The 26,468-nt window shown below is 37.0% G+C and overlaps 2 protein-coding genes across 14 annotated transcripts in view; both read left to right on the top strand.

Moving 5' to 3' along the window:
• Window positions 1–19,933, top strand: part of zmiz1a (zinc finger, MIZ-type containing 1a) — a 249,761-nt gene extending 229,828 nt beyond the window's left edge. For 6 of the 13 annotated variants that reach the window (XM_005156853.6, XM_005156854.6, XM_073919626.1 and 3 more), the window contains 18 exons: window positions 513–648; window positions 1,270–1,384; window positions 1,468–1,685; window positions 1,986–2,181; window positions 2,275–2,565; window positions 2,652–2,834; window positions 4,617–4,685; window positions 4,808–4,976; window positions 5,318–5,459; window positions 7,437–7,647; window positions 7,884–7,989; window positions 8,096–8,256; window positions 10,743–10,810; window positions 10,912–10,980; window positions 11,102–11,352; window positions 11,596–11,762; window positions 14,080–14,337; window positions 17,117–19,933. In XM_005156853.6, coding sequence (XP_005156910.1) covers window positions 513–648; window positions 1,270–1,384; window positions 1,468–1,685; window positions 1,986–2,181; window positions 2,275–2,565; window positions 2,652–2,834; window positions 4,617–4,685; window positions 4,808–4,976; window positions 5,318–5,459; window positions 7,437–7,647; window positions 7,884–7,989; window positions 8,096–8,256; window positions 10,743–10,810; window positions 10,912–10,980; window positions 11,102–11,352; window positions 11,596–11,762; window positions 14,080–14,337; window positions 17,117–17,224 — 2,918 coding nt within the window. In that variant the 3' untranslated portion in view covers window positions 17,225–19,933. 13 annotated transcript variants of the gene reach the window in all.
• A 1,338-nt stretch (window positions 19,934–21,271) lies between these two features.
• On the top strand, window positions 21,272–24,873 carry ppifa (peptidylprolyl isomerase Fa). Its single transcript, NM_001004626.1, is given in 6 exon segments — window positions 21,272–21,506; window positions 21,832–21,862; window positions 22,040–22,128; window positions 22,217–22,313; window positions 24,242–24,317; window positions 24,396–24,873. Coding segments are annotated over 6 exon segments (570 nt in total). The 5' UTR covers window positions 21,272–21,365; the 3' UTR covers window positions 24,532–24,873.
• Window positions 24,874–26,468: the final 1,595 nt, after the last annotated feature.

Genomic DNA, 26,468 nt, shown 5'->3' on the forward strand with positions numbered 1-26,468 from the left:
ACACTTTAGCAACAACACTAGCACATATTCCAGCGTTATTTTTTGTTTTCGCTTGCCTTTGATCTACACCTAAACATTAACCATGCACACGCATTGTTATCATTTTTAAAAACTCTAATTTTCAGGTGTTTACACTGACACAACGGTGCCATTTTCAAAACAAAAAAAAAGTCTTTTTTGAGACCCATTTTGAGTCTCTATAACATCATTGTCATGTAAATGAACAGGTAAAATCTATAAAAAGTTTCGAATATTTTGCTAAAAACTTGGTCGTGTAAACAGTCTCTTAGATTAAAGGATAGACCTATAGAATAGCCTTCCAGCTGCATAATAGCACAGTGGACAACAAAAATCAGAACAGTTTAGAAACAACCTTTCCCATCATGTCAGTGAGTTTTACTTCTGCTAAATAGCTAAAATGAGAAAGATTGCTGTTAAGCTAAAATGTGCATGGTGTCCTTGCCAAAGATCTTTGCTGATCTGCCGTTCTCTCTGTTTGTTTCTTCCTCTAGCTCTCCTATCGTCCTGGTGCGAGGAGCTGGGACGACTGCTTTTGTTGCGGCATCAGAAGAATCGTCAGAGCGATCCCCAGGGCAAAGTACCCTTGCAGCCACCCATGAACTCCATGAAGCCCTCGCTCTCACATGGGTCAGTACCCAGACAAAACTCCACCCTACCCTTACCCTGTTGCTCACGGTACCATTCCAGCACTGTTAAAACTCACAGAAGTCTTGCCCCTTCCTGCGTTCTCAGAATGTCCTCTTAAAATGAAGTCCTAGTGCACTCAACCAGCACAGAGTTGTTTGTTTTTATGTGCCATGTGATCACGATTGCTAGGCTTTCCCAAGAAGCCATTTCATTAACAGCTCTGTAAACATGACGACATCACTGCAGATATCATTTATTCTCAAAACATTTCAAACAAGGGCAGATAAAAACTTGATAATGTAACATTACTCTCAAATACGTCAATTGAAAGTTGGTATTCTATAATGCATAGCCAGAGAAAACATTACTGTGCTAGAGATAGGAGTGAGGTTAAGGAGATTCACTCGCTTAGTGATTTTTTTTACAGAACATTTTGTGCTTCAGGGCTGGCGATTGGCCTCCTAAACAAACATTACAACTTAATTGTCATGGAAAAACAAATGTCCTGCAGTCAAAAGGGAGCACTTTCTCTGTTGGGGAGTGTTGAAACCAGCTTTTCTCTTTCCCAATTCATGTTTGATGCAACTGATCTCACATGACTGCTTGAATGCTGTTTTGTAGTGATGGGTCCTTTCCATATGACAGCGTTCCCTGGCAACAAAACGCCAACCAGGCCCCAGGATCATTGTCAGTGGTTACAACGGTTTGGGGAGTTACTAATACGTCACAAAGTCAGGTGAGTCAGACTTACAGTGTTACTGAATCAAAACAGCGACGCTGATAACATTGATCTTACAACAGATGTTGCTTTTGATCTAGGTATTGGGTAACCCCATGGCCAATACCAACAATCCCATGAACCCTGGAGGCAACGCACTAGGGTCGGGTATGTCAGCCAACAACCCAGGGATTAACTCACCTCAGTTCCCTGGCCAACAACAACAGTTTTCAACTAAAGGGGGATCCAACCAGGCCTACATGCAGCAAAGCATGTATGGGCGTCCAGGTCACCCGGGAGGAGGCGGCTTTGCGGGAAGGTAATGTTTCAAGAAGTTTCAAGCTTGAATGATGGGAAGTTGTTTGACAAAGTTGCTTTGCATCACTCTGGGAGATTCAATAAGCTATAGAAGAGTCTCCCATTAGTGATACTTGACACAAGGTTTTAAAGCCAAGCCAACACTCAGTTCAAGGATGTTTTTCTCGAAAGGGATGATATCACCTTCTGGCTGTGCCAAGTGCTAATCCAGGAAAGATTTCTGTGCTGTTCCAATAAGCAGACATTTCTGTCTCTGTCAGTTAAGATATAGACATTTATGTGTTATATTGCTTCTCCTCAGTTATCCTGGCGGGCCCAATGCACCGAGTGGTATGGGCATGCCCCCGCATACACGACCGCCTTCTGATTTTACCCAACCTGCTGCCGCCGCCGCCGCTGCTGCAGTCGCTGCCGCCGCCGCTACAGCAACAGCCACTGCTACAGCCACTGTGGCGGCTCTGCAAGAGACCAATAAAGACATGAACCAGTACAACCAGGTTGGTGTCTCTCTAGTTTTGGCATCTTACCCTATCCTGGATTTCTAAATGAGTCCACTTATTCATTTGACTTGCCATTGGCCTTTTCCACAGGTTTGCTCCTCATTCCAGATGGGGCCTACGCAAGGCTACAACAGCCAGTTTATGAACCAGCCAGGGCCTCGCGGACCCCCATCCATGGCAGGAGGCATGAACCCAGCTGCTATGGGTGGTGGAATGAATAGCTCCAACATGAGCGGCCCACCGATGGGTATGAACCAGCCCAGAGGCCCAGGCATGGGGCCCTTTGGTGGCCATGGCCAAAGGATGCCTCAACAGGGTTACCCTGGACCCAGACCTCAGTCCATGCCCATGCAGGGCACTAAAAGGCCCTATCCAGGAGAGGTAAGATCACCACTGGTTCAATTAGACTTTCAGTGGGCATTTTCCTATAGGCTAATTGAGTTGATAAAACAATTGTTGTTTCACAGCCTAACTATGGAGGCCAGCAGTTTGGACCCAATGGCCAGTTTCCCAACCAGCAAGGGCAGTACCCTAACCCAAACGCTTCAAGACCACTTCCTTCACCCAATTACCCTGGGCAGAGGATGCCAGGACAACAGAGCACTGGTCAATACCCCCCAACAGGGGTACCCATGGGCCAGTATTATAAGGTAAATTGACTTTGCTTGGTTTTTAAATTTAAAAGGCCACATTTTGTTTAAAGCCATGGGGAAAAGAGACACATTTTTTTATTCTGATGTACAACAAATTGTTATGGATCTTTTTTTTTTTTTTTTAAATAATGTATTGTGTATACTTGGTTCTGTCCTATGATTGTTGATTGGATTTTAGTAGCCTCCAAAGTGATTTGTAATAAAAAGTAGAATTTTAAGCAAACTAAATCTGATTCTCGAAGCTGGCATGGTATACAAACGGTTTCATTCCTGTAGTTTGCTTGGCTTTTCAAATGTAACAGTTGTGGATTTAGGCATAGGCAATATTGGCAATCAGCCAGGGCGACATCTTGCTGGGGGCGGCATAGGGGAACCAAAAGAAAAAGTGCCTCTGTAAAAGCTTTGAGATAAGATTTACTTTATGCAAGTGTATTGAGTGGTTATCCAAGAATAAAGGCATTACAGGCCATTCACAATTCAATTCACCTCTCAAATTTGTTATTTTTTATTTGCAACAGAAACAACGCTGGTGAAAACAAATTGACGTGCTCAGAAAGCCATTCACCCGTGCCTCACTTGCGCTGATCCTGATCGCGCTTGTTTACATGCATGTTGACGCATATCGGTGTGCAAGTCGTCAAAACTAAAGTTTATATAATATGATGATGATGATGATAATGATGTTACTTTGACTTTGCATGGCTATGAAGCAGAAAGGAGAAATAATGAGTTGAATAATTGAGGGAGGAAGACTTTATAACATTAATTCCCTGCCATGTATCGGATGTAAGACAACAGATAATTCTATAATTTAGGTTTATTTATAAACTAATTTCAAGAGGATTGCTTGCAGCTGGTCTCGCAATATCCAATTCAACATTCACCAATTAGACATTTGCTAAGCCACTATAAATAGCTTAAGTTCCATATAACAGCCATCTTCGTTTTGAAAAATCCCCCCTTCTACCCCTACTCCTCCTTCTTTCCTAGATAGGTGGCACAGAGGCCCAATGGTTAACATTGTTGCCTCACAGCAGGAACGTTGTTGGTTCTAGTTCTTACCAGGCCAATCGACATTTCTGTGTGGTGTTTACACGTTCTCCCTGTGCTCACATGAGTTTCCCCCTGGTTCCCCAGTTTCCTCCCACCGTCCAACACATGCAACTTAAGCTAATTAACTAAGGGAGTTCTCGAGATCTACCTGAGCTCAATCTCCTCTCTTGCCTTGCAAACGGTAGGGAGCCCCAGGCTCAAAAATCTTATGAGCTCAGGACTCTCTACCAGGACAACATGCCACACAAGCTTTATAATCAATCATCAGCTAAGTGTGAACTCTTGAAAAAAATTTTTTTTTTTTTGTATTCTATAGAACTGTCATAATTAATTTTCATGCAAAAGTCTTGGAATATTATTTCAATTGTGTCTTTACATTGTTTTTCAGTTACATTTAAGATAGATTTTTGTTATTTTTTTAGAATAATAGTTAAATAATAATAATATTAATAACAATAATAATAAACAAATTGTCATATTTAGTGAAAATAAATAAATCTATTTAAATGAATGTATAATAGTTATTTTAAATGTATATGTTTAAAATATATATTTAAATATATTAAATATATATAAAATCAACCACATAGTGTCTTTATTTCTTGGGGGATGGGTGAAGGGGGATGTTTGATATTTAAACTAGAACCACCACTGAATGTACTTGTACTGTCATTAGCAACTATCTTGGAATCTTGTTTACATTCTCTCTGCTCATTTCAATTTCAGCAAGAGCCGTTTAATGGTCAGAACAACAATTTCTCTGGAGGTGGTTATGGCTATAGTCAAGGAAATGGGGTAGGTGGTGAAAACATTATTTGCTCAGTATGCTTATTTTCCATTGGTAATAATACAGTATGTTCAAGTTCAGAAAATACGTAGCAGTTGTATTTAGTAATGGTGTGTCTCTTTGTCTGAAGCCTCCTCGGCAGGTGGTGAACTACCCACACTCGCCCGTTCCTGGAAACCCCACACCGCCCATGACCCCAGGAAGTAGTATCCCTCCATACCTGTCACCCAGTCAGGACGTCAAGCCCCCGTTTCCTCCAGACATGAAGCCAAACATGACGTCTCTGCCTCCGCCTCCAAGTGAGTCCCTCAAAAGGATCGACACTGTAACCGTTTCATTGCATTGATCTCCACTCTGTCCGTATTACAAGCCCGGTCACAGTCTATCAGAATAAACCAGCGAAACCCCCTTTGATCCGCCACCTGCAGCTGAGAGGGGGAGAAAAGTCCCATTGCACATTTATCTGTGATTCATGCATTTTTCACATCCACTCAGAGCTCATTCATAATATATGTGCTTCGGTGGGAAAGGGTGAAACTAGGTGAAGTGAGAGCCAAACTTGAAAGCCTCCTGCACATTGATACTGTAGTCTACATGAGAAGATTAGGAATTCATCTAATCTCAATATTTGTTTCTGTAGACAATCCCAATGAGGAGCTTCGACTGACTTTCCCCGTGAGGGATGGAGTGGTGCTGGAGCCTTTCAGATTAGAGCACAACCTGGCCGTCAGTAACCATGTCTTCCATCTGCGGCCCTCCGTCCACCAGACGCTCATGTGGAGGTATGCAGTGTTTACATGTTAAAAGATTTTATCGACTATATTTGAATATGTACAGTAAAGTCAGAATTATTAGCCCTCCTGAATTGTTAGCCTCCTGTATATTTTCCCCAATTTCTGTTAAACGGAAAGAAGATGTTTTCAACACATTTCTAAACATAATAGTTCTAAACTCATTTCTAATAATGGATTTCTTTTATCTTTGCCATGATGACAGTACATAATATTTTACTAAATAGTTTTCAAGATGCTAGTATTCAGCTTACAGTGCAATTTAAACGCTTAACTGAGTTAATTGGACAAGTTAGGGTAATTTGGTAAGTCATTGTAGGGGGCTAATAATTCTGACCTTAAAATGTTTTTTAAAAAATGAAAAACTGATTTTATTCTAGCCAAAATAAAACAAACAAGACTTTCTCCAGAAGAAAAAATATTATAGTAATTGCTTGCTTGCTCTGTTTAACAATTTGTGAAGAAAAAAATTCACGAGGGCTAATAATTTCGACTTCAGCTGTACATAGCATGTAGCATGGTACATATAGCACATCACACTGATTTTTTTTGACAATAAAGACTTCAGTTTCTTTTGTTGTTCTTTTGCCCACACTTGTGAATTTATGGATGACCATACTCATGCTCATATTTTTATAAAGAATTAGACAATTTAAACAACAGAGTTAATTTCTAATACTTTTTTAAAAAATGTTTTACTGTCTGTTTTGACCAGCTTATTACATTTTTACTGAATAAACATATTTGAGTTCAGATGCATAAACCTTTTAAGTGCCATTTGAATTTTTATTCCAAAATTAGCATTTTCCTCAGCCTCCTGTGTTTATGCTCAGTTATTTCACTTTAAAGGCAATGAAAAAACATCATTCTTTTTCATAAAAATGAAATGACTGAACCTACACACAGAAGCCTGAGAAAAAATATCATTTTAGAAGAAAATGTCAGATGACACCTAAAGGTTTTTGCATCTGAACTTAAATAACATACTTTTAAATAATTTTCTGTAACATGTTAATAAATTTGGTGACTTTATTTTGATGGTCTGTTTGTTGAATTGAAGTTGCATTGCATCTGCATGCCAACTAATCCTTATTAGATTATTAGTAGACTGTTAGGTTGGGGTTAGGTTTAGTGTAAGTTGACATGTACTTGCAAAGTTTCTTATTAGTTAGTTAAATGTCTGTTGAAGAAGCAATATCAGCAGATATTAAGCATACAGTCTACTAATACTCAAATGGACCATCAAAATAAAGTGTTACCTTAAATTTTATATACACTATCTTAATACTTTAGTCTCTGTTTACTTTAAATAAATGCAATATTGTAGTGCAAACATTGCAAAAAACAACAACAAAACATACAACTTTGTGTTTCACTGAAGAAAGTCACAACATCATAGACTACTAACTACATTTCATGTAATTTTGAGCGTTTCATTTTTAATTTGTCATCTTCAACTGTAGTTTGGCACTTTCACTTTCAATCTGGAACATTTCATGCATGTCTCCAGTGACAAACGAGATATTGAATGAGAGTATGAACTGCAGGAAGAAAGTTGATTTGATGGAATATGATACCACACGCCGTATGGGCAAAAAACGCAGCATTTTGCTATATAGGTGTCTCGAGTCCTTCACTGCAGAGAATAGTGTCAACAGTGTTTGAAATATCCTGTCACAAAGCGCGCCGAAAAGTCCTACATAATGGTAATAGTTTGATAGCTGCATTTACATGTCTGTGCTGCACTTCAATAATACGACTAAAGTCCGCAAACTCCACATGTCTTCATCTGATTTCTTTTTAAATCAATTATGACCTTAATCAGAATAAATTAATCAAAAAATGCTGTTTACATGGTAGACTCCTTATCAGAGTATTGTCTTAATCGCTTTAAAATTGGATTATTGGTGTCCATGTAAACATACTCAATGAATGAACATTAAATAAAATTTTCCCCATATCCTACAGATCTGATCTGGAGCTGCAGTTTAAATGCTATCATCACGAGGACCGACAAATGAACACCAACTGGCCCGCATCCGTCCAAGTCAGCGTGAACGCCACACCACTCACCATCGAGAGGGGCGACAATAAAACATCGCACAAACCCCTGCACCTAAAGCACGTTTGTCAACCTGGGAGAAACACCATCCAGATCACCGTCACAGCCTGTTGTTGTGTGAGTATTCAATAATGTATAGTCTGCCATTTAACAGCCGTGTCAGAGAGCTGTTATACAGTGTGTGATACCAAATCAGATAACGCTGATTTGAAGCGGCTTCTGTTCTGTTCTACATTTGCTGGTATCAGTTTTATGCTTCCCCTGTCTGAAAGCCGAACGGCGCAGATAGTGTATCATGTGATGGATATTCTGTGGTGAAGACCTGTTGTTTGACGATGGTGGTCTTGTTGCAGTCACACTTGTTCGTGCTTCAGCTGGTGCACAGGCCGTCGGTCAGATCAGTCCTGCAGGGGCTCCTGAAGAAGAGGCTTCTTCCCGCTGAACACTGCATTACTAAAAGTAAGTAGACGCTGTGTTCTTTGGGAGCCGCTGATGTCTGTCACTCTGCATTATCTTCTTCATCAACCTCTAATCTTTACAATGTCTGCTGTCTGTTTTGCTGCAGTTAAAAGAAACTTCAGTAGTGTAGCAGCGTCCACTGGGAACGCCACGCTTAATGGAGAGGATGGAGTAGAGCAGACAGCCATCAAAGTGTCCCTCAAGTGTCCAATCACATTCCGACGGATCCAGCTTCCTGCCAGGGGACACGACTGTAAACATGTGCAGGTATGCATTGCTGAAGCTCATCTAAAATTGGGGGAAATCTGAGGGTAGATTTTCTGTGAAAATGATACATTGAGATTATTTTTTTTTGTAAGCCTAATCTTTTAGAAACTAAAATATGGAACGAAAATATGAAAACTTGATTTTTAGTTTAGGCTTTTTTGGATCATTCAAAGGCATATTTGTATGTTTTCAGTTATTTGACTTATGACGGTATATGCTCATATGAAGGTTAAAAAAGATTATTATAGAATTTATTAATAAGTTATTAAAAGTTGTCCAATCTTTTTTTGTCATATTTATGCAAAAAATGAAAATGTACTTACTTTTTGCTCACCCTCAAGTGGTTACAAACTTTTTTTTTCTGTGTTTCTTTCTTCTGTTGAACACAAAGGAAGATATTTTGAAGAAAGCTGAAACCCTGTAACCATTAAAGTCAATTATAAGATAAACAAATAGTATGGAGGTCATTTGTTACAGTTTTTTACTTCAAAACATCCTCCGTGTTCAATCACTGAAAAAAATAAGGGAAGTTTATTTATAAACTTATTTCAGAGGATCACATGCTTATGATTGACCACAGCTGGTCCCGCATTAGCTAACACATGATTCACCAATCAGATTACTTTTAGCTCACTATAAATAACTAGAGTTTCTTAGCTCAGTCATCTTTAGCTGTGTCCCTAACCATACACTATGCACTCATGCACTATGTACTTATACACTTACACACTCAACAGCATAGTACATAGTGTCGTCCCAAATGGAGCACTAATGTTTTTTTACTAAGCGGAAACTTAAACCGTTACCCTGATGACATTTGCCGGTTGCCAAATCAGTGAAATAAATGACAAAACTATCAAGTAATACCTGCAATGAGTAGAACCGCATTCACCATCGGGAGGGGCTATAGTCACTCTCGTAGGAGAATTTTGCTTTCTCAATCCAAGATAAATAAAGTTATACAACATGTGCGCCCAATAGCTCCGCCCCTTCCGCTACGTGAGCAAAACTGCAGTCGTTGAGTGCGTGAAGTGTCCATCATTACACACTTCATTTTACCTGTTGAATGAGTGCATCATCCAGGTAATAAAAGTACACTTATTATTTTTAGAGTTTTCACTGTGGACGCACTACTTACAATCTTTATACTACAAAATGGTGTACAATAGTGCATAAGTATGCGATTTGGGATGCACATTTTGTCTTAAAGAATCCACCCCTCTTCCTCCTTTTTCCTTAATTGGGTGGCACGGCAGCCCAGTGGATAGTACTGTTGCCTCAAAGCAAGAATGTCACTGGTTCAAGTACCTAACCGGCCAATTGATGCCAGTTCTGTGTGGAGTTTACATGTTCTCCCTGCGCTTGCATGGGTTTCCCCCAGGTTCTGTTTCCTCCCACAATCCAAAGACATGCAACATAAGTGAGCAGGGGAGTTCTCGAGAGCTACCTGAGCTCAAACTCCCCTCTCGTCCTGCAAACAGCAGGAAGCCATGAGCTCGAGGACCTTATGAGCTCATGGCTCTCTCTTGGGACAGCATGGCAAACACATGCTTTATAAACAATCATCAGCTTAGTGTAACCTCTTGAAACTGGGTATAGGAACAAGTAAAAGATGAGTAAAGGATGACAGAATTCAAATGTTTAAATATTAGTATATTAATCAAATAATATTAATCACATAAGAATATAAACAAATATGAACTTTTATATGTGAAAGATTGATTAAAAATTTGTGTGGTTTAAGATTGTAATAATTACCAAATCCTATATGACCATGGTGTATTAGATTGTAATGTGTTAGTTTGTTTTTAAATAATTTAATTGCATTTACCTGTTTATATGATTCTATATTCTTTTTTATATTTCTATAGTTTAATTTTCGCCTATATACTGTATGTTTATTATGGCAAATTATGTTGGAACTAGTTCAGTGGTTCCCAAAGTGGGGGTCATAGAACAATGAAGGGGGGGTCGCTTGATGATTCCAAAAAAATCTAATTAATTAAATTAATTAATAATGATTCTACTTTCTTTTTTTTCTATTGGCTTGTGACCCTTGGGGTGATTATATAATATTAAAGATGCAGAAATAGTGTCAGATGAAGCAGATTGATTTTTTGGCACCAGGTTAAACTTTTTGGCACATTTACAGCACTCACATACATAAAAAATTAAACAAAGAATAGACTTGGGCCTATTGGTGTGTGTGCACCATTGCATACAAGGTTTCTATACTTACAGTATAACCACCTCAGAGGATATTGGTGGTCGCAAGTCACTGGTATTGTTATTTTGGGGGTCAAAGGCTGAAAAGTTTGGGAACCCCTGCTTTAGTTGACCTGTATTTATTATTCTAAACATTAAAGTTAACAGTTTATGTGCGTTTAATATGATTTTAATTTATATAAAATATTTTTATGTCTGATTTCTATATCTGTTACTTTGCATTAAGTTTTATTAACATTTGAGGTCATTTTCTGCTGCAGTGCTTTGACTTGGAGTCGTATCTGCAGCTGAACTGTGAGAGAGGAACGTGGCGATGTCCTGTATGCAAGTACGTGGCAAACTACAACCAGAATTGTGTTGTGCAGCCGAATAAATGTGATTCGATGTTCATCTTGGCCGTCTGTTTTATACGTTTCTGTCTGTCCCCAGTAAAACAGCGTTATTGGAAGGCCTGGAGGTGGATCAGTACATGTGGGGAATTCTCAATGCCATTCAAAAGTAAGTTTATTATTCACGCAATTTTGTTTTTGCGAGATCTATAAAAATGCACGCGAGACATGATTGTTCAATCATAAGCATCCTGAAATTCACAGTCATAAATGTTGTCCCATTCTTGCAGTTCGGAGTTTGAAGAGGTCAACATCGATCCTACGTGTAGTTGGAGGCCGGTTCCCATAAAGTCGGACATTCATATAAAGGAGGACCCAGATGGCCCTCTGGCCAAACGTTTCAAAACCATGAGTCCCAGTCAAATGATCATGCCTAATGTGATGGATATGATCGCCCAGCTGGGTCCCGGCCCTTCGCCCTACACCCCACTCCCCCCACAGCATGGAGGAAACAATGGAGAATATGGGGGCCAAGGTAGAGGTCAGCTCCCAATCAGTGCTCTTTCTTCTTTGCCTGCCTTATAAAATACTCCTTAGTGTTTTACAAGCTCCTTTGTTCAAGCACGTTTAATTTTTTCCTCTGCAGTCATAAGAACAGTCAGAAGAGCTTAATGCTTGTGAGCTTTTAATGGGCTGATTTGCCGTCCAAGCTGTCTAAATCTCTTTGTCTCTGCATTGCTGAGGTCATCGCTCCTCATTGCTGTTTCTCTGTTTTGTGCATCAGGCAATAGTTACCAGGGCCATGGAAACTTTGACTTTCCCCACAGTAACTCTGGTGGCGGAGCTCCCATGAATGACTTCATGCACGGACCCCAGCTCTCACATCCACCAGACGTGCCCAACAGCCTCATGGGTCCCGACAAGCCCCTCGCCCATGGCATGCCTGATACGGTAGGTCACATCAAGCAACAAGCATCAATATTCGACTTGGGTTGGGTGTCATTTGTTTGCATTTATGATTCCAGTAGCAAAGCTATCTGCTTGTTAAGTGTGTCCACGCGAAACAGCTTCCAGGTTAAATCACTCTATCAAACTGTATGGGGAGACTTAATAATAACAAATTTGTAATAACAAACATTTACAAAGCGATTTATTACTTTTGAAAATCATGATCGCATTATATATATATATACATGCCTAATATCAGAGAGCCAGAAAGTGATTCATTTTTTATAAATTGTTTAAAATTTGGTATTCGTGATGCAGCAAGTCCAGAGACTGTGGTGAACAGGATGATTTTATATCAAATTAACTTTAATGTGTGATCGGGCTATAAAAGTGACCATAAACAAATATTTTCTCAAGTCAAATGAGTAGTGGCTTGGACCCGGAAACAGTATTCCATACGTCATCAATACGTCATGAGTTAACAAGTGGATAGTTTTAAAACGATACCAGTGCTTTTAAAAAAAAAAAGATTTACAGAATGATGGCATTTTAATGAAATAAATATAATTACATATAAACATAAATAAGTAAAATATAAAATATGTAACAATATAATGCAAGTTCAGAGTATTCCTAAAATATTTTAGTTTATACAAAACTAACTTTACTACAATAATTTATGATTAATTACAGGACTAATAAAAGAAAAGTAGCTGGGATCTTAGTTTGCTACAAAGCTGGCTCAAATTTAGAATTATTATGCAGAAAAAGTCCCATTTTTTCATTCTGTGCAAGAAAATGCACAAAAAGATAATATTATAGGGTTTGTTTCCATTATGTTGGTTACAGCTGCTTAAGGTAATGTTTTTTTGTTGTTATTTGAAACCTGAAAAGCAATAAAACCCATAAATGAATAGTTAATTTTACTGTTAAAAACACATTAGCAATAATGTGTAGCACATACATATCTGATTATACAATGTTTCTCGATTTTCTTTGACACCAGGGGCTCGCATTATCCACAGAAATATTTAAAGGCTCCAGTTGGCTTACTGGAGAATGTTTTTTATTAATAGTTGTACACACATTTCCTATCTCACAATATTTTTGAGCTCTGCATAATCAGGCCTATCTCATTAGGAAACAATTTATATTCTCATGTAAAATATGTTTTCCATATTGTTAAACGAAAGTGGCTAATTCGTATAAATTCATCTTTTAGTTGGGATAAAAATTAGGGCTGGATAATTAATCAAAGTAGTCAAAATCAACATTCAGAAACTATAATCAAATTTTCCAGGTCATTTTTTTCAATTACTTTCCCTACCATGTGTGGAGTCATGTGACCCTGCTCTGTTAAGGCTGAATTATACTTATTATATTATGATTTATTCTTATTATTAATTTATACATTCATTCTTTTCGGCTCAGTCCCTTTATTGATCAAGGGTTGCCACAACGGAATCAACCGCCAACTTATCCAGCATATGTTTTACGCAGCGGATGCCCTTCCAGCTGTAACCCATCACCAATAACACCCATACACCTCATTCACACACATTTACTACTCACAATTTAGCTTACCAATTCACCTATAGGGCATGTCTTTGGATAGTGGGGGAAACTGAATCACTCGATGGAAACCCACATGAACACAAGAAGAACATGCAAACTGTTTGATGTTAAATAAATGAATAATGTAAATAAATAAAAATGTTTAATAAATATTCATAGATAGTAGATAGTGTGTGTTTACTTCAGTTATTTTAAAATCAAGTAATGCACCCTACGTTTAAAAATCTCTCACTTGTAATATGTGAGCAGATTTACAGAAGAAAATTTGTCAGTAAACTATGGGGACAAAAACATAAATTAAACAAAAAAATAATAATCGTACATTAATCATGATAGAGTTAAAATGTTCAATTAATCAAGATCTTGATTTGATTCGACCTAATGAAAATGTGTGATTTCTAAAAGCCCAACACTAAAGCCAACCGTCGTTGTGAGATGAACAAATCATACTAAAATGTACAAAGATTTTTCAAGTTCATACGAATTAACCACTTTAACAGGAAATGTGTTCATCAATAAAAGGGAAAAAACATTTGAAAAAGTCTGACAATCCCCTGGCTAGGTTAAAAAGAAAGTATATAAACAATTATGAAATCCTCTGAGGGTGTGTGGGTGTGTGTGTGTGTGTGTGAGTGCTGTGGAATCATCTGCATGGCACTCGTCCCGCTGTGTGTGTGTTGCCTGTCACTTGATCTCCCTCAGCAGTAGAGCTCCACCTTACCGCTCCTCTGTCCTCCCTTCGCAGATGCCTCATCCTGTGAGCGCTGATCAATCCCATGCTTCCATGCAGCCAGGCATGCACGCGTCCCCCCACCCCAACAGCCAATCAGCTCAGCCATTGCATCACAGCGGCCCCCCATCATCCCAGCCCCCTCGCCAGCCCCCGTCCCAACAGCAGCCCAGCCAAAACACTCACCCGCATCCCGACATGAGCTTCAACCCCTCCGCCGATGGCCAGCCTGGTGGACAGGGGCCCGCAGACATGCCTGAGCCTTCTCTGGACGTGAGTATGGTTTCTGGATCACGCGCTACTAACATTTCTTGCTCAATCATGCGAGCGTCTCGCTTTCCTCATGATTCAAAGCTCTACGTGTTTCCTAGATATTCTGATTTAAGGAATGTTCCAGATATAGCAAAGGTGGTGGAAGCATATTTAGCACAATGTTGACTACCACAAAACAATTTAACTTTCACTTTGTAAAGTTATATCTAGGGTTATATGGGATGTCCAGCTTTGACAACTTCAAAGTTCACCCCAAAATGAAAATTGTCATCATCTTTGAAACACACATAAATTTTGTAATAAAATCTGAAAGATTTCTGTCGCACCATTGAAAATCTGTTGAAAACTCTGGCACTTCAAAACATCAGAATGTATTAAGCGATTTCATCCACATATTCTAAAGATATGCAGTTTAACCATCAAGCAGGGTTTCATCATTAAAAATCAATGAGGTTAATACTCGTGACATCAGCACATTTGGGCTTTCTCATCAAACAATGAGATTTTGTGCTCACATATGTTCATGGATGCAATAAGATTTGATCATCATATAAAATGATTGGGTAACACTTTATTTTGATGGTCCTTATTGCACAGTTTGTTGACTAAAAGTTGCATTGCAACAATATGCCAATCACTTCTGATTTGAGTATTAAAAGACTGGGAGCTTAATATCTGCTGATATTGCTCCTTCAACAGACATTTAACTGGCTATAAGAAACTTTGCAAGTACATGTCAACTTACAATAATCCCAACCCTAATCTAACAGTCTACTTACAGTATAATCTATTTCAGAATTAGTTGACATCTAAATGCAGTGTAACTTAAATTCAACAAAATGTGTTAAAGGGACCATCAAAATAAAGTGATACCAATGATTGTTTTTCTTCCAGAGACTTGATTTGACGTGGATTCATATCGATTTATTTTATGATGCTTTACCACATGGGAGTTCAATCTTTTAGATGCAGCAGACCCCCAAATATGACCATTCCATGAGAGATCCCTATCAAAATGTACAAAGTATCTACTGTATATGGTTCCAAATGCCATTTGTTGCATTATTGCTTTTTATGGTAACACTTTATTACACACTATGAATAATTATTTAACATTAGCATATAGTTAATTTATTATTTGTTAAGCATTAACTTTATATTAATAGACGTTAGTAAGCAGTTTTTAAGCACAGCTACAAATGCTGTATACTTAACTTGATGATTGTGTTTTTATACTTTATCACTTGTTAATTGTTCATTATTAAATGAAGTTTTGCAGTATTTACAAACCATTTGTATTTAAGAGTAGTTGGTGACTTAGAATCGTTCAGAATGAGTTTGTTAATGATTAATAAACGATTCAAATCAGCATTTATTTATTTTATTATTCAGGCATATGGTAATGGTTATTATGTATGTTAGTAAGTGCTTTATTGACTTAACTTCATCCAGTTTTGTGACCTAATCTAAAGTGAGGACTATTTATGCTGCCTGATAAATGACAATTAAAGGCTCAGTATTAAATTAACAATAAATGTTAACAATCTTATCTAAAAAAAGATGATGGTAAACTTTAAACATTGCCCAATAACAGGAGTGTCAAAATACAATTAGGATTAATTGCAATTGAATAAAATTGGATAAAACAACAAGTATATAATAATTTAACAAGATATTATGATACAGCGTTTTAAAGTTATTTAGCAAAGTTTAAACTGTACTGTAACTTTATTTGTAGTTAATATTGCAAAGATTTATTTTCAATTAATAGTTTCATTTGTGTATCTTCAAATGATTAGAAATTAATAAACTAATTTATTTTCTTCTTTCCTGTTTAGAATATAACTGAGCCTTTAATTGTCTCTTACCATATGAGGGATTTATAAAGCATATATAGTCCTCACTTTAGATTAGGTCACAAAACTGGATGAAGTTGGCTTAATAAAGCATTAACATACAAATAACCATTATTATATGCCTGAATAATAAGATGTATGAATGTTAATTTAAATAGTTTATTAATCATTTACTTACTCATTCTGAATGATCTTAAAATAGCACCAACTATTTTTAAATAACTAGTTTGTAAATACTGCAATACGTAATGACAAAATAATCATTAGCAATGTATGAACTTACAGTCATTAAACACCTTTTAAATGTGCTTTTGAGTCTAGAATACAGCATTTGTAGCTAAACTTCTAAACAACTTATTAACGTCTGAAAATGCTTAACAGATAATGTATTCACTATTTGTTAATGCTTATTAAATGATTAATAGTGTGTAGTTATTATAAAGTCCTACCGGACCCTCTAACACTCCCATGTGACCCCAGTTTTATTCCTGCTTTGACAAGCATTTTAAGTGTCCTTTTATTTAGAGAATAGGCTTGAAGTAGAGGGACAAAAATCACTCATCATGTTCCAATGATTAAAGTCTTATGGGTTTGGAGCAACCTGAGAGTGAGTAAATCATGACAGCACATTTGTTTTTATGTGAACAAACCCTAAAACAACTGTTTAAATGAATATTTAAACATCTTTACAGCTTAAATAACACCAAGCCTTTGACAGGTTTAATGTGGACAGTTATTAGATGCATAAAAAGTAGTTGTCCCTCATCCATTCTAACTATAATCTTGATTACAATGAGGAGTCTAAAGTATCTTTATTTGTGGCATAATACTGTTGTATGAGCTCAACTTACATTGAACCCAACATATCCCTACTCTTGTGAGTTTTCTAGATGCTAAACATCTGTCTGTCCTATCCTCCGCAGCTTCTTCCAGAACTGGCGAACCCAGACGAGCTGCTGTCATACTTAGACCCTCCAGACCTTCCGAGCAGCAGCAACGACGATCTGCTTTCCCTCTTTGAGAACAACTGACTTCCTCTAGTCGGCCTTTTCCCACAGGCCCTTGGATAGTTTGGCTGTCAGGAACGGAGAGGCACCTGAAGACTGACTCTGTACTTTGCAAACAGGAAACAGCCATCCTTTTGCCTCTTCCTCGTGTAAATAATCTCACTCTTTTACAAGCAACCTTTTCCACGCTTATATGGCAGCCATGTTGGTTGGCACTAAAGTGATATCTTTCAATACTATTGGAAATACATGTGCAGCTATAATCAGTTCATACGAATGCGTCACACAGAACTGCGTGTGCGCTCACTAGGAAAGTATTGTAGCATTTTTAATTCAGATTTTTTTCCTTTTGTGAAAAGAAGACCTGAATAGAAAGCAGATATATAAATATATAAATATATATATTTCTTCCTGTACCGGCCTCTGTGTGTCCGCAATCTCTTGAAGGTCTGTTCTTCCAAGCTCTTACCACCACGGCTTCCCAAATCCTCGTCCGCTGGATGTCCACACTGTTCGTCTGTCCATCTCCATCATATACAAAAAAAAAAAACAAACAAAAAAAAAGCACAAGAGAATGCGTCAAACTGCACCTAGAAGCTTGTAAAGGAGACAACAAAAGGGAAGAAAAGCTCACCTCTCGACCACAGGAACCATTTTAATCCTCCCATCCCAGAGACTAGCGATGGGAGTCCTGCGAAAAGTCGCTCACGCCGCAGGACGATGCGATTCATATGTCCAGCACTTTCAGACATATGTGTCATGTTTCCTTCTCGAGACAGGATCGCAAACGTTTCTGTATCCACAACATCTTCCGACAGATTGGACTCTCCACATTGGCGGTCGCAGTAAAAGAAGAAAGCAGTTGGCTTTTGGAAGGGTAGTCAGTCAGTTTTGTGTCATCTCGTCTTCTCTGTCATGCATGAGGCTTGGTCAATTTAGGCTCTCAGTGTACCGTTTGCACCCCACAAACTGCATATGATGTTAAAACACTCAGTTGCCAATCTCCTTTTATTTTAGTTCTCGTTTTAATTCAGCCTTTTATTCATGAACTGTCATGGTAACGTTTTATTTTATAATGCACAATATATTGTTCATATAATTGTGTTTTCTTTGTACAAAATATGTACATTTTATTCTCAAGATGTCCATAGATTACCAAAGTTATGCACCCTGATTTGAGAAGGTGGCCCAAAGCGGTTTTAAAGAGACCATTTCCCAATTGAATTAGATTGAAATGTGTAATTTGTCCCACTTTTATCATTTTGTTTACACGGTAATTCTACAGCAAACAATGAAGAAAGTGTTTTTAGGATGTCTTCTATACTGTATTTATAGATTGTACTTTTTAATTCATTTACATGATTAAGCTATCTCAACAACACCCATTGATGCATCAATCAGTGCTCTGTGAGTCCTTTTATAACAGCAGATCAGTCGATTTTCACAAAATGTTTATTTTTTCTGTATTTTCTTTGCTTTTAAATCAAAATGACCCTGGCAAATAGTTTCTCAGTATTTATGACATTATAATAATGACATTTCCATGATTTCTCAAAGACTATCGAAGAGCTACGATTGTTATCGATTATTAGTTTGGGATGCGTTTATCGGTTTTAAGTTATTTTGTATGAATTGCAATATTACGTTTCTAGTTTGTTTGTTTTCTTCTGTTCTTCTTGGTGTAGAATTATGTACAAAAGAAATGATGTTTGTCGTCGACAATTGAAACACTTGGAACTCCAGCAGGAAAATGTGGGTTCAAGTTCTATAGCGTTTGTCCTGTTGTTCACTTGTATATCCTTTTTCAAAGATGCACTGCCACATACTCGTTCCCACTTTGTAGACACAAATAGGCATAAACTGAACTTTAAACTGTGCTATCCATGTACAGTCGTTGAGGAGACAGTGGGCACCGAGGCAGGAACACAAAGCCTTGAACCAACTGGACTGTGTGAGTGTGTGTGTGTGTGTGTGTGTGTGTGTGAGCGTGTGTGAGTTTGTTCAGGGTTCGGAGAGGGTCGAAGGAAAAGGGGGGAAGGGGCACATTAGGGATGCATGTACATATGTAAATGATAAATAGAGACACGTTAACAGAAATGTATTCATTTTCCCCAGGGGAATGTGCATTGTGTATTTAGAATTTGTAAAGCTTGCATCCTCCCATCAGAATCTAAATTGGGTAAAATGAATCTGTGTTTGTTAGTGTCTGTGGAACCTCGAAGCATTTGTTCACTTTTGTAAAATACTCATCCCACATTGACTGAGGAATTCGGGGAGGGGAGATAAAAGAAAAAAAAAGACACATTTGTTTTACATTTGTGTAATATTTAGCTTATGTGTATTGCTCCATTTCTTGTGTACTTAATAAGGTGCTACAGAAGATGATGAAGAAAATCCTTTGGGGGGGAATTCAATTGGACAATAGGGACACAGGGGCCAGAAGCGGTTCCAAAAGATTGTAACCAAAATCCAGAGTTTGTACAATTTTGATATCACGATCAGGAAAATGTAAAACAAAAACAATGAGGTACAATCTTGAGGTGATTGGCACCAAACGTTGCAGTTGTCTTTGCTTGTACATTCTGTTGTACAATCATTTCATATTCTAAACTGGTCAGAAGAAAGAAAAAAAACAAAAAACTAATTGTGATTTTTAGTCTTGCAAAACTGTATGTAGTTAGATGCTGTGACATCCTAATATTTATCTAATAAATATGTATTCAGATGAAACAAGATTGCGGTTTTTCTGGTCTTTTATTAAGTGTGTGCTTCAATAGCTGCAAAAACCACAGGTTTTACAAGAAAACAACCACAGACAAAGCAAGCAGAACTCTTTGGTAACCACTGGCAGACTAATAAAAAGGCATCCTCAAGAGAACACATTGAGGAAAAATAAAGTAGTAGAAAGTTGGACTTAAACTTTAGAATTGATTCACTAAGATTTGTTCTGAGACATTGGCTGCCTTGAGTAGTTTTGTCTATTTAAATAATTACTTTGCTACCATTGGTGTATGCAAATGTGAGCAATGTGTTGCAAGTAGTGAGAAATGTAAATTAAATCTAGACATACTACGTTTACCAAATATTCAAGCTACAAAAAAGTTTATTTTTCTTCATAATTCTTTAAAAAAATACAAAATAAGAACATCCGCAAATTCAAATTAAAATAGGTAAAAAAAAATTTTTTTAAAAGTAAACCAATGAGACATGAGTGAATATTTATGTTAATAAAAAGAAGAAAAAAAACTAAAAAGACTTAGAATTTCATTTGGTAGATCATTTTTGTTGAAGGATATAACATTTCCCTGGTGAAAAAAACAGCATATGCTGGTAAGGTATGTTTTGATACTGCCTTGCTGGTTTCAATGCTGGTTTTGCCCAGCATTGAGACCAGCAAGACCAGCATCGAGACCACCAGAACCAGCATTAAAAGCAGCATACCAGACCAGCACACCAGCTTTAATACATATACCTTACCAGCATACTCAATGCTGTTTTTTTCAGCAGGGTTGACATGCGAAATAGACTAGAAGTTCAGGAAACGTTTTTAAGCATTGTTTTAGTGTGAGTGAAAGCAAATCGCATCTTTTAAGAAAAGTAGAAAATTTTCTTTGTCCAAATAAAAAAGGTTGAATCGAATATTGGCAAATTATAGTCAGGTACAACCTAAGTACAGTCAAATTCCCTTTTTTTTTTGTTGTTTCAAACGTTTAGGCGTTATGACTTTTATGATATACATCTAAATTAAGACTTATATTTATAGAGTATAAATAATGAGATAAAAGACGAAATAATGCCTAAACAAACGTGATGCCTTGCTAAGCTCATAGACGAGACAAAACTCTGTTAAAAAGCTATAATAAACTCTGGGGCGATCATTTTTAGATAAAATGCGATTTCATACTTGCCTTTAATAATAAAAAATGACTATCCAAGTTTTGTTTACAGTTATGAAAATAATTTCTTTTTGACTCCTCACACCACGTGGCGCCGCTGTTGCCTTCATTTTGACCGTTTTACACGACCTCATGCCTTTAACCGTAGAAGAACACGTCACGTGTTTTTGTGTACAGTTGACAGCTCGATGGTGAACGCGGTTATAACCTTGAACACTGATTATTTTCTTTCATGTATTTGTTGATGGGTTTTCAACTCTACAGCAAGAATGTTACAGATGAAAAGCCGTTTGAAATATTGCTCTGTCTCACTCGCTGCGAGCAGGCTGCTTTCAGGACCAGGAAAGAACCCTGTTGTGTTTATGGATATTGCAGCTGACGGCGAGTTCATTGGAAGAATTATTATTGAGGCAAGTCGTGCTTTATTATTATACTTGTTGTAAGTAACGTTAACTAAGAATAAATGAACGAAGAAAGACCGAAAAGTCGATTTATTATACAAATATATCAATTCACAAAGTACATTTTTTATTAGTTTATTATAATAGTAATACATTTCTTCTTGCCATGTCTTCCAATGACAGAAAGTAACATGATAAATGATATCGTTTTTAGCAGTCATTTTAATGTTAAATACGACTAAATGTATAGAATTACAATATTTTTGCTAGTAGTATTATTTTATTAATTAATCATCAAATATTCTAAAGACCGGTTTTCATATTTTATTTGCAGCTTTTCGCTGATGTTGTACCCAAAACTGTTGGTAAGAACACGTGCATTTCATCCAATATAATGACTATACTGTGGAACCTAACCCTAACTTGCAAAACATACAACCAACTGAATATATTCAATAAACAATAAAAAAGTATATAATATAACAACTAAACATCAATGCGTAAGGATAAACAAATAATACACGATGGTTCTTGTCTTTCAGCAAACTTTCGCGCCCTGTGTACAGGAGAGCATGGTTTTGGATATAAAGGTTCAGTGTTTCACAGAATCATCCCAGAGTTCATGTGTCAGGTGACTATTATTTTGCTACAGTTTTTTATTGTTTTTGTGTAAAAAGTTTGGTCCCAAGGCCATTTATTGACTGATGTTCTGTTGACAGGGTGGAGATTTCACTAATCACAATGGCACTGGTGGAAAGTCTATATATGGAAAGAAATTTAACGATGAGAATTTCAAGCTGAAACACACTGGAGCAGGTGATGTCACTCACTATTGTATACTACTTCCCATGAGCAGGCACAATAATAAAGGGTATTATATAAATAATAAAAGACCATAATACGGTCCGTCCATCCATTCAGGGTCAGGATTAAATGGGGGCATGTGTCATAAATGGCACAAAAAAATATAAACACTTTTTTTAAGATGCAAAAAATAGTCATACATTTTTGGTTTACATTTTTTTGTTGTGTTAAAAATTTATAATTTACGTTCAGCTTTAAATTGTTTTTGTTATAAACAGTTTCTAGTAGTTGGTTAAAATGATCGGTACAATTAAAATACAGCCATAAAAGACCACATAAATGCTGTTGATGTATGTGAAAATGCACCTGGAATTAATTGTATATTGCCTCTTAATGTTAAAAGTTAATTTCTGGCACTGTATGGAACATTTAGTTTGTTTGCTTTATATATTTATGCATTCCTGCATTGATTCATTCCTGTGCAAAAGTAATTTTTTGGGTGTGAGGTTGGGGTGTTCAGCTGATAAATATTCTGTAAAATGCTCAAATTGTAAATAAGTTGTAAGCTTCTATGGAAAATTGAAAAATATGTTTACAGCAAAATTAAATGAAAGACACTTTCCAAATGTTATGGTCCCATTTTATATTAGGTGGTCTTAACTACTATGTACTTGCATCGAATAAATTAAAACAATTCATTTGCTGTGTTCATATTTATATGAGTGTTCAACACGTCTGGTGCTCTTGAGGTGGGATACTGGTAGTGTTGTGGGACAGGTGGTGGTATAGGTCGATTTGAGTATGGGTTAAGGTGTAAGGGATGGTCAACAGTGTAATTAAAAATGTAATTACAGAAATTAATTGCATATGTAATGACATGCAGGTTTAATCAATCATAAGTACAATGTAAGAACATGTATTTACACATTGTAACAAATTATAAATTTCAAATCAAGCACATACTAGTGAAAGCCACCAATTGTAAAGTTGTATCGATGTTGTTTTTGAGACCAGGTATGACCCAAATGTATATACTAGATGCTGAATTGGATTTGAACACTGTCAAGCCTCACTCACCATAAAACATACTGTGTTAAAATATAAAATTTGAAAGACTTCTACACAAGGATTTAATACAAAGTAGTTTGATGGATGTTTTTATAAAGTCTCAAAGTCAAAACAACACCAGCTAAATATATAAATTTTTAATCTAAAATCTGGTGTGTTTTTTTTAATAATCCCATTTTGATGAATGAAGTTGCTGTTATTATGTAATATGTGTTTAGCTATGTTGATCTTTCCATGAAATAAGTTGCAGATGGGCAATGAATAATAAATTATCAAAACAAATAATAATTAATTAGAAACTCTCAATGTAGGTAAAGTTGATTTCTGTAAAAATCTGAGAGTTCATTTGACAGAGTATCTAATCTATTGAGTTCCTCTGGGATCTGATTCAGCACAATTTGTCAAAATGTGCACAAACTGTATGAGCATGTGCTCTGAATGAGTCCACAAGGTGGCGGTAGGGCTCCCTCAATTGCTGGAACTGATTTTGTAATCTTTAAACAATTGACCTACTTTCTAAAAGCCAGCGTATCCCAATGCACTTTTTTGGTGCCAGGGAGATCCTACACCACAAACCGTCTTGATAGATGAATATGGGCAAATAGTGTTGGGTTGTGTAATACATGACTGGATGTAATTGTTGTAGAGAGCCGTAACTTACCCAACCCAGATGTTGTGTTGGGTCCAGTACCTCCTGCTGCTTTGTAAAACTTCTTCTCTGCTTGTTATTGTGGAACTGTTGATTGTTAGATTTTCCCTGAATCTCTATATCATTAAATGATTTAAAGTGACAAATTTGCCTGTAAAAAGCATGCAGTAACGCAGAAGGTGGTCTGATTTTTTTTTTTTTTATCTCTCTCTTTTTCATGTAGGTATTTTGTCAATGGCAAACTCTGGACCAAACACAAATGGTTCTCAGTTTTTCATCTGCACTGCAAAAACAGAATGGTACGCTGCTGAGGAGATTCAATCATTACCTTGGTTTTGCTTAAGCTTTGAAATGATGTTTGTGTCATTTTATTTCAGGCTAGATGGGAAACATGTTGTGTTTGGACAGGTCAAAGAGGGAATGGAGACGGTCTCTCTGATGGAGTCCTATGGCCTGCATGATGGAGGAACTGTGAAGAAGGTTGCCATCACAGACTGTGGAGAACTCCAGTAACCCAGGACATTTTTGATTTTAATCGAACCAAAAGTCTTTACGCATGTATTTTTTCTACAGTACTTACCTATCGCCATTTAAATGTGTGAGTCTGTGGATTCGTTAACATGTTTTATGCTTGCTAAGTAAGCAAAAGACTCAGTGCGTATGGTTATAACTTACTCCTACACAAGAAGCCTTGCTTATGGGTCAAACACCTTGGGCATTGAGGAAATGTACTCTGTTAAAGCCATTTTTTGGTTTTGAAATGAGGATAAATGCTATATGGAGATTGTTTACCTTCTAAGAACGATGCCAGAGAAACCCCAGGAGGCATTTTAAATAAATAAATTACACACAGAACTGGTTTTGACATATGGAATTTCTTCCAGGATATTTGCATCCTGTGCCCATTTTTTTTTTTTAATGACTCAAGGCTGTTTTCCAGATGAGGGTCGGCTACAACTTCAGCAGTACGTATATCTGGTTGCGTGGCAGGCTTTTTAAATCTTCCTGAGAATGATCCTAAAAGCTTTTTTTAGTCTCTATCCAGCAACAAGATTTCCTGTCCCCCAAAGCAGGATATGACATCCTGTTTGGCTATGAAGCCTCTCCACCTCCAGTGTGAAACATTCAGCAAGAATCCTCCGAACATGTTTAACACAATAGTTGCAGAGACAGTTGGGAATAGGAGATCGTCAGCTGTGTTCCATTATAACTGACATCCACATAGCCTGAAATGAAAATGAGCGGTCCGTTTCAGACGGCGTGTAGGTGTAGCTTATCACAGTAATGCCTTATGAAAGTAAATTATGAAGCTTTGTGGAAAACACTGCTTTCTCTTAAATGAAACCATATGGGGTATGAACTCACGGCGGCTTTGTTTGACTTCTCCGATTGCAATGTTGCTATAGAGACGTTCTCATTCCCGTTCTGTTTAAGTCTGCATTGTTGCAACAAACTTGATATAATTTGGGCCTCCACCCTCTAGTGAAGTTTAAGGGATTTGGAATGTGTAGACCAATTACTTAAAGTTGGCTTCGAGAGTAAAGCCAGCTTCATTGCCAAGTTTTAACCTTCACATACAGCGCTCATATGTTTACAATCATTACAAGTAATTAAGCTGAGTGAAAAAATACACATCTGTGTCTTCAGACCTGTGCTTTTCAGAGCCCAGCTGAAACTGAAAGCGTGTTCACTGGTGATGGCTGCTTTTGAAGCATTGCTTCATCAACTTTCCAAAGCTTTATGATGAATCTCGTTTCAAATATCAGACGTTCAAAGTGTGTAAACGATGCTTTGATGTCACTAAATACAACCATAAAGACTACAGCATACTGAAGCTTTTTTTTCCCACAATATTACACATTACTGTAGAATACATGTGTCAGAACTACATCATGAAGCAGATCTTTATTTGTGTTTGTTAGGAATTTGTGTGCTATTTTATAAAACTAACATTTTACTGTAAACAAATATTGACACAAGGAAATGTGTTAAGACAGTATCTTAAATGTGAATAGCCGTGTGAAGCTCATGTAAATCTTGTGGTTTGTTTACTTTAATGCTAAATTCACACTGCGTGATTTTCAGAGTTGTGGATCACAGTGTTTTTCACACTGCAAGATTGATCAGGGACAGGAGAATACACACTGGAAACAGTCGTTGACAATTTGTTTGGCTCTCAAACAATCAAGATCACACGTGAGATCAGAGTTGAGATTTGGAGGCCAAAAAAAATTCTCCAAGATGCTACGACAAATGTTTCTGCTTTGTTTAGTTTAATGTTTTTGTAAAGCTTATTTATTCTCATAAAAAATGAAAAAAAAAAAAAAAAACTTTCTGATTGGCTGTAGGTCAGAACTTATTTCACACGGCAGGAATTTGAATCACAGACAGGTCAAGATGATTAGCATACCAAATATTTTATATTAATATGTAATATTTGATACAAATAT

Source organism: Danio rerio, chromosome 13 (assembly GCF_049306965.1).
Source record: "Danio rerio strain Tuebingen ecotype United States chromosome 13, GRCz12tu, whole genome shotgun sequence".
In the NCBI taxonomy this organism is placed as follows: Eukaryota; Metazoa; Chordata; class Actinopteri; order Cypriniformes; family Danionidae; genus Danio; species Danio rerio.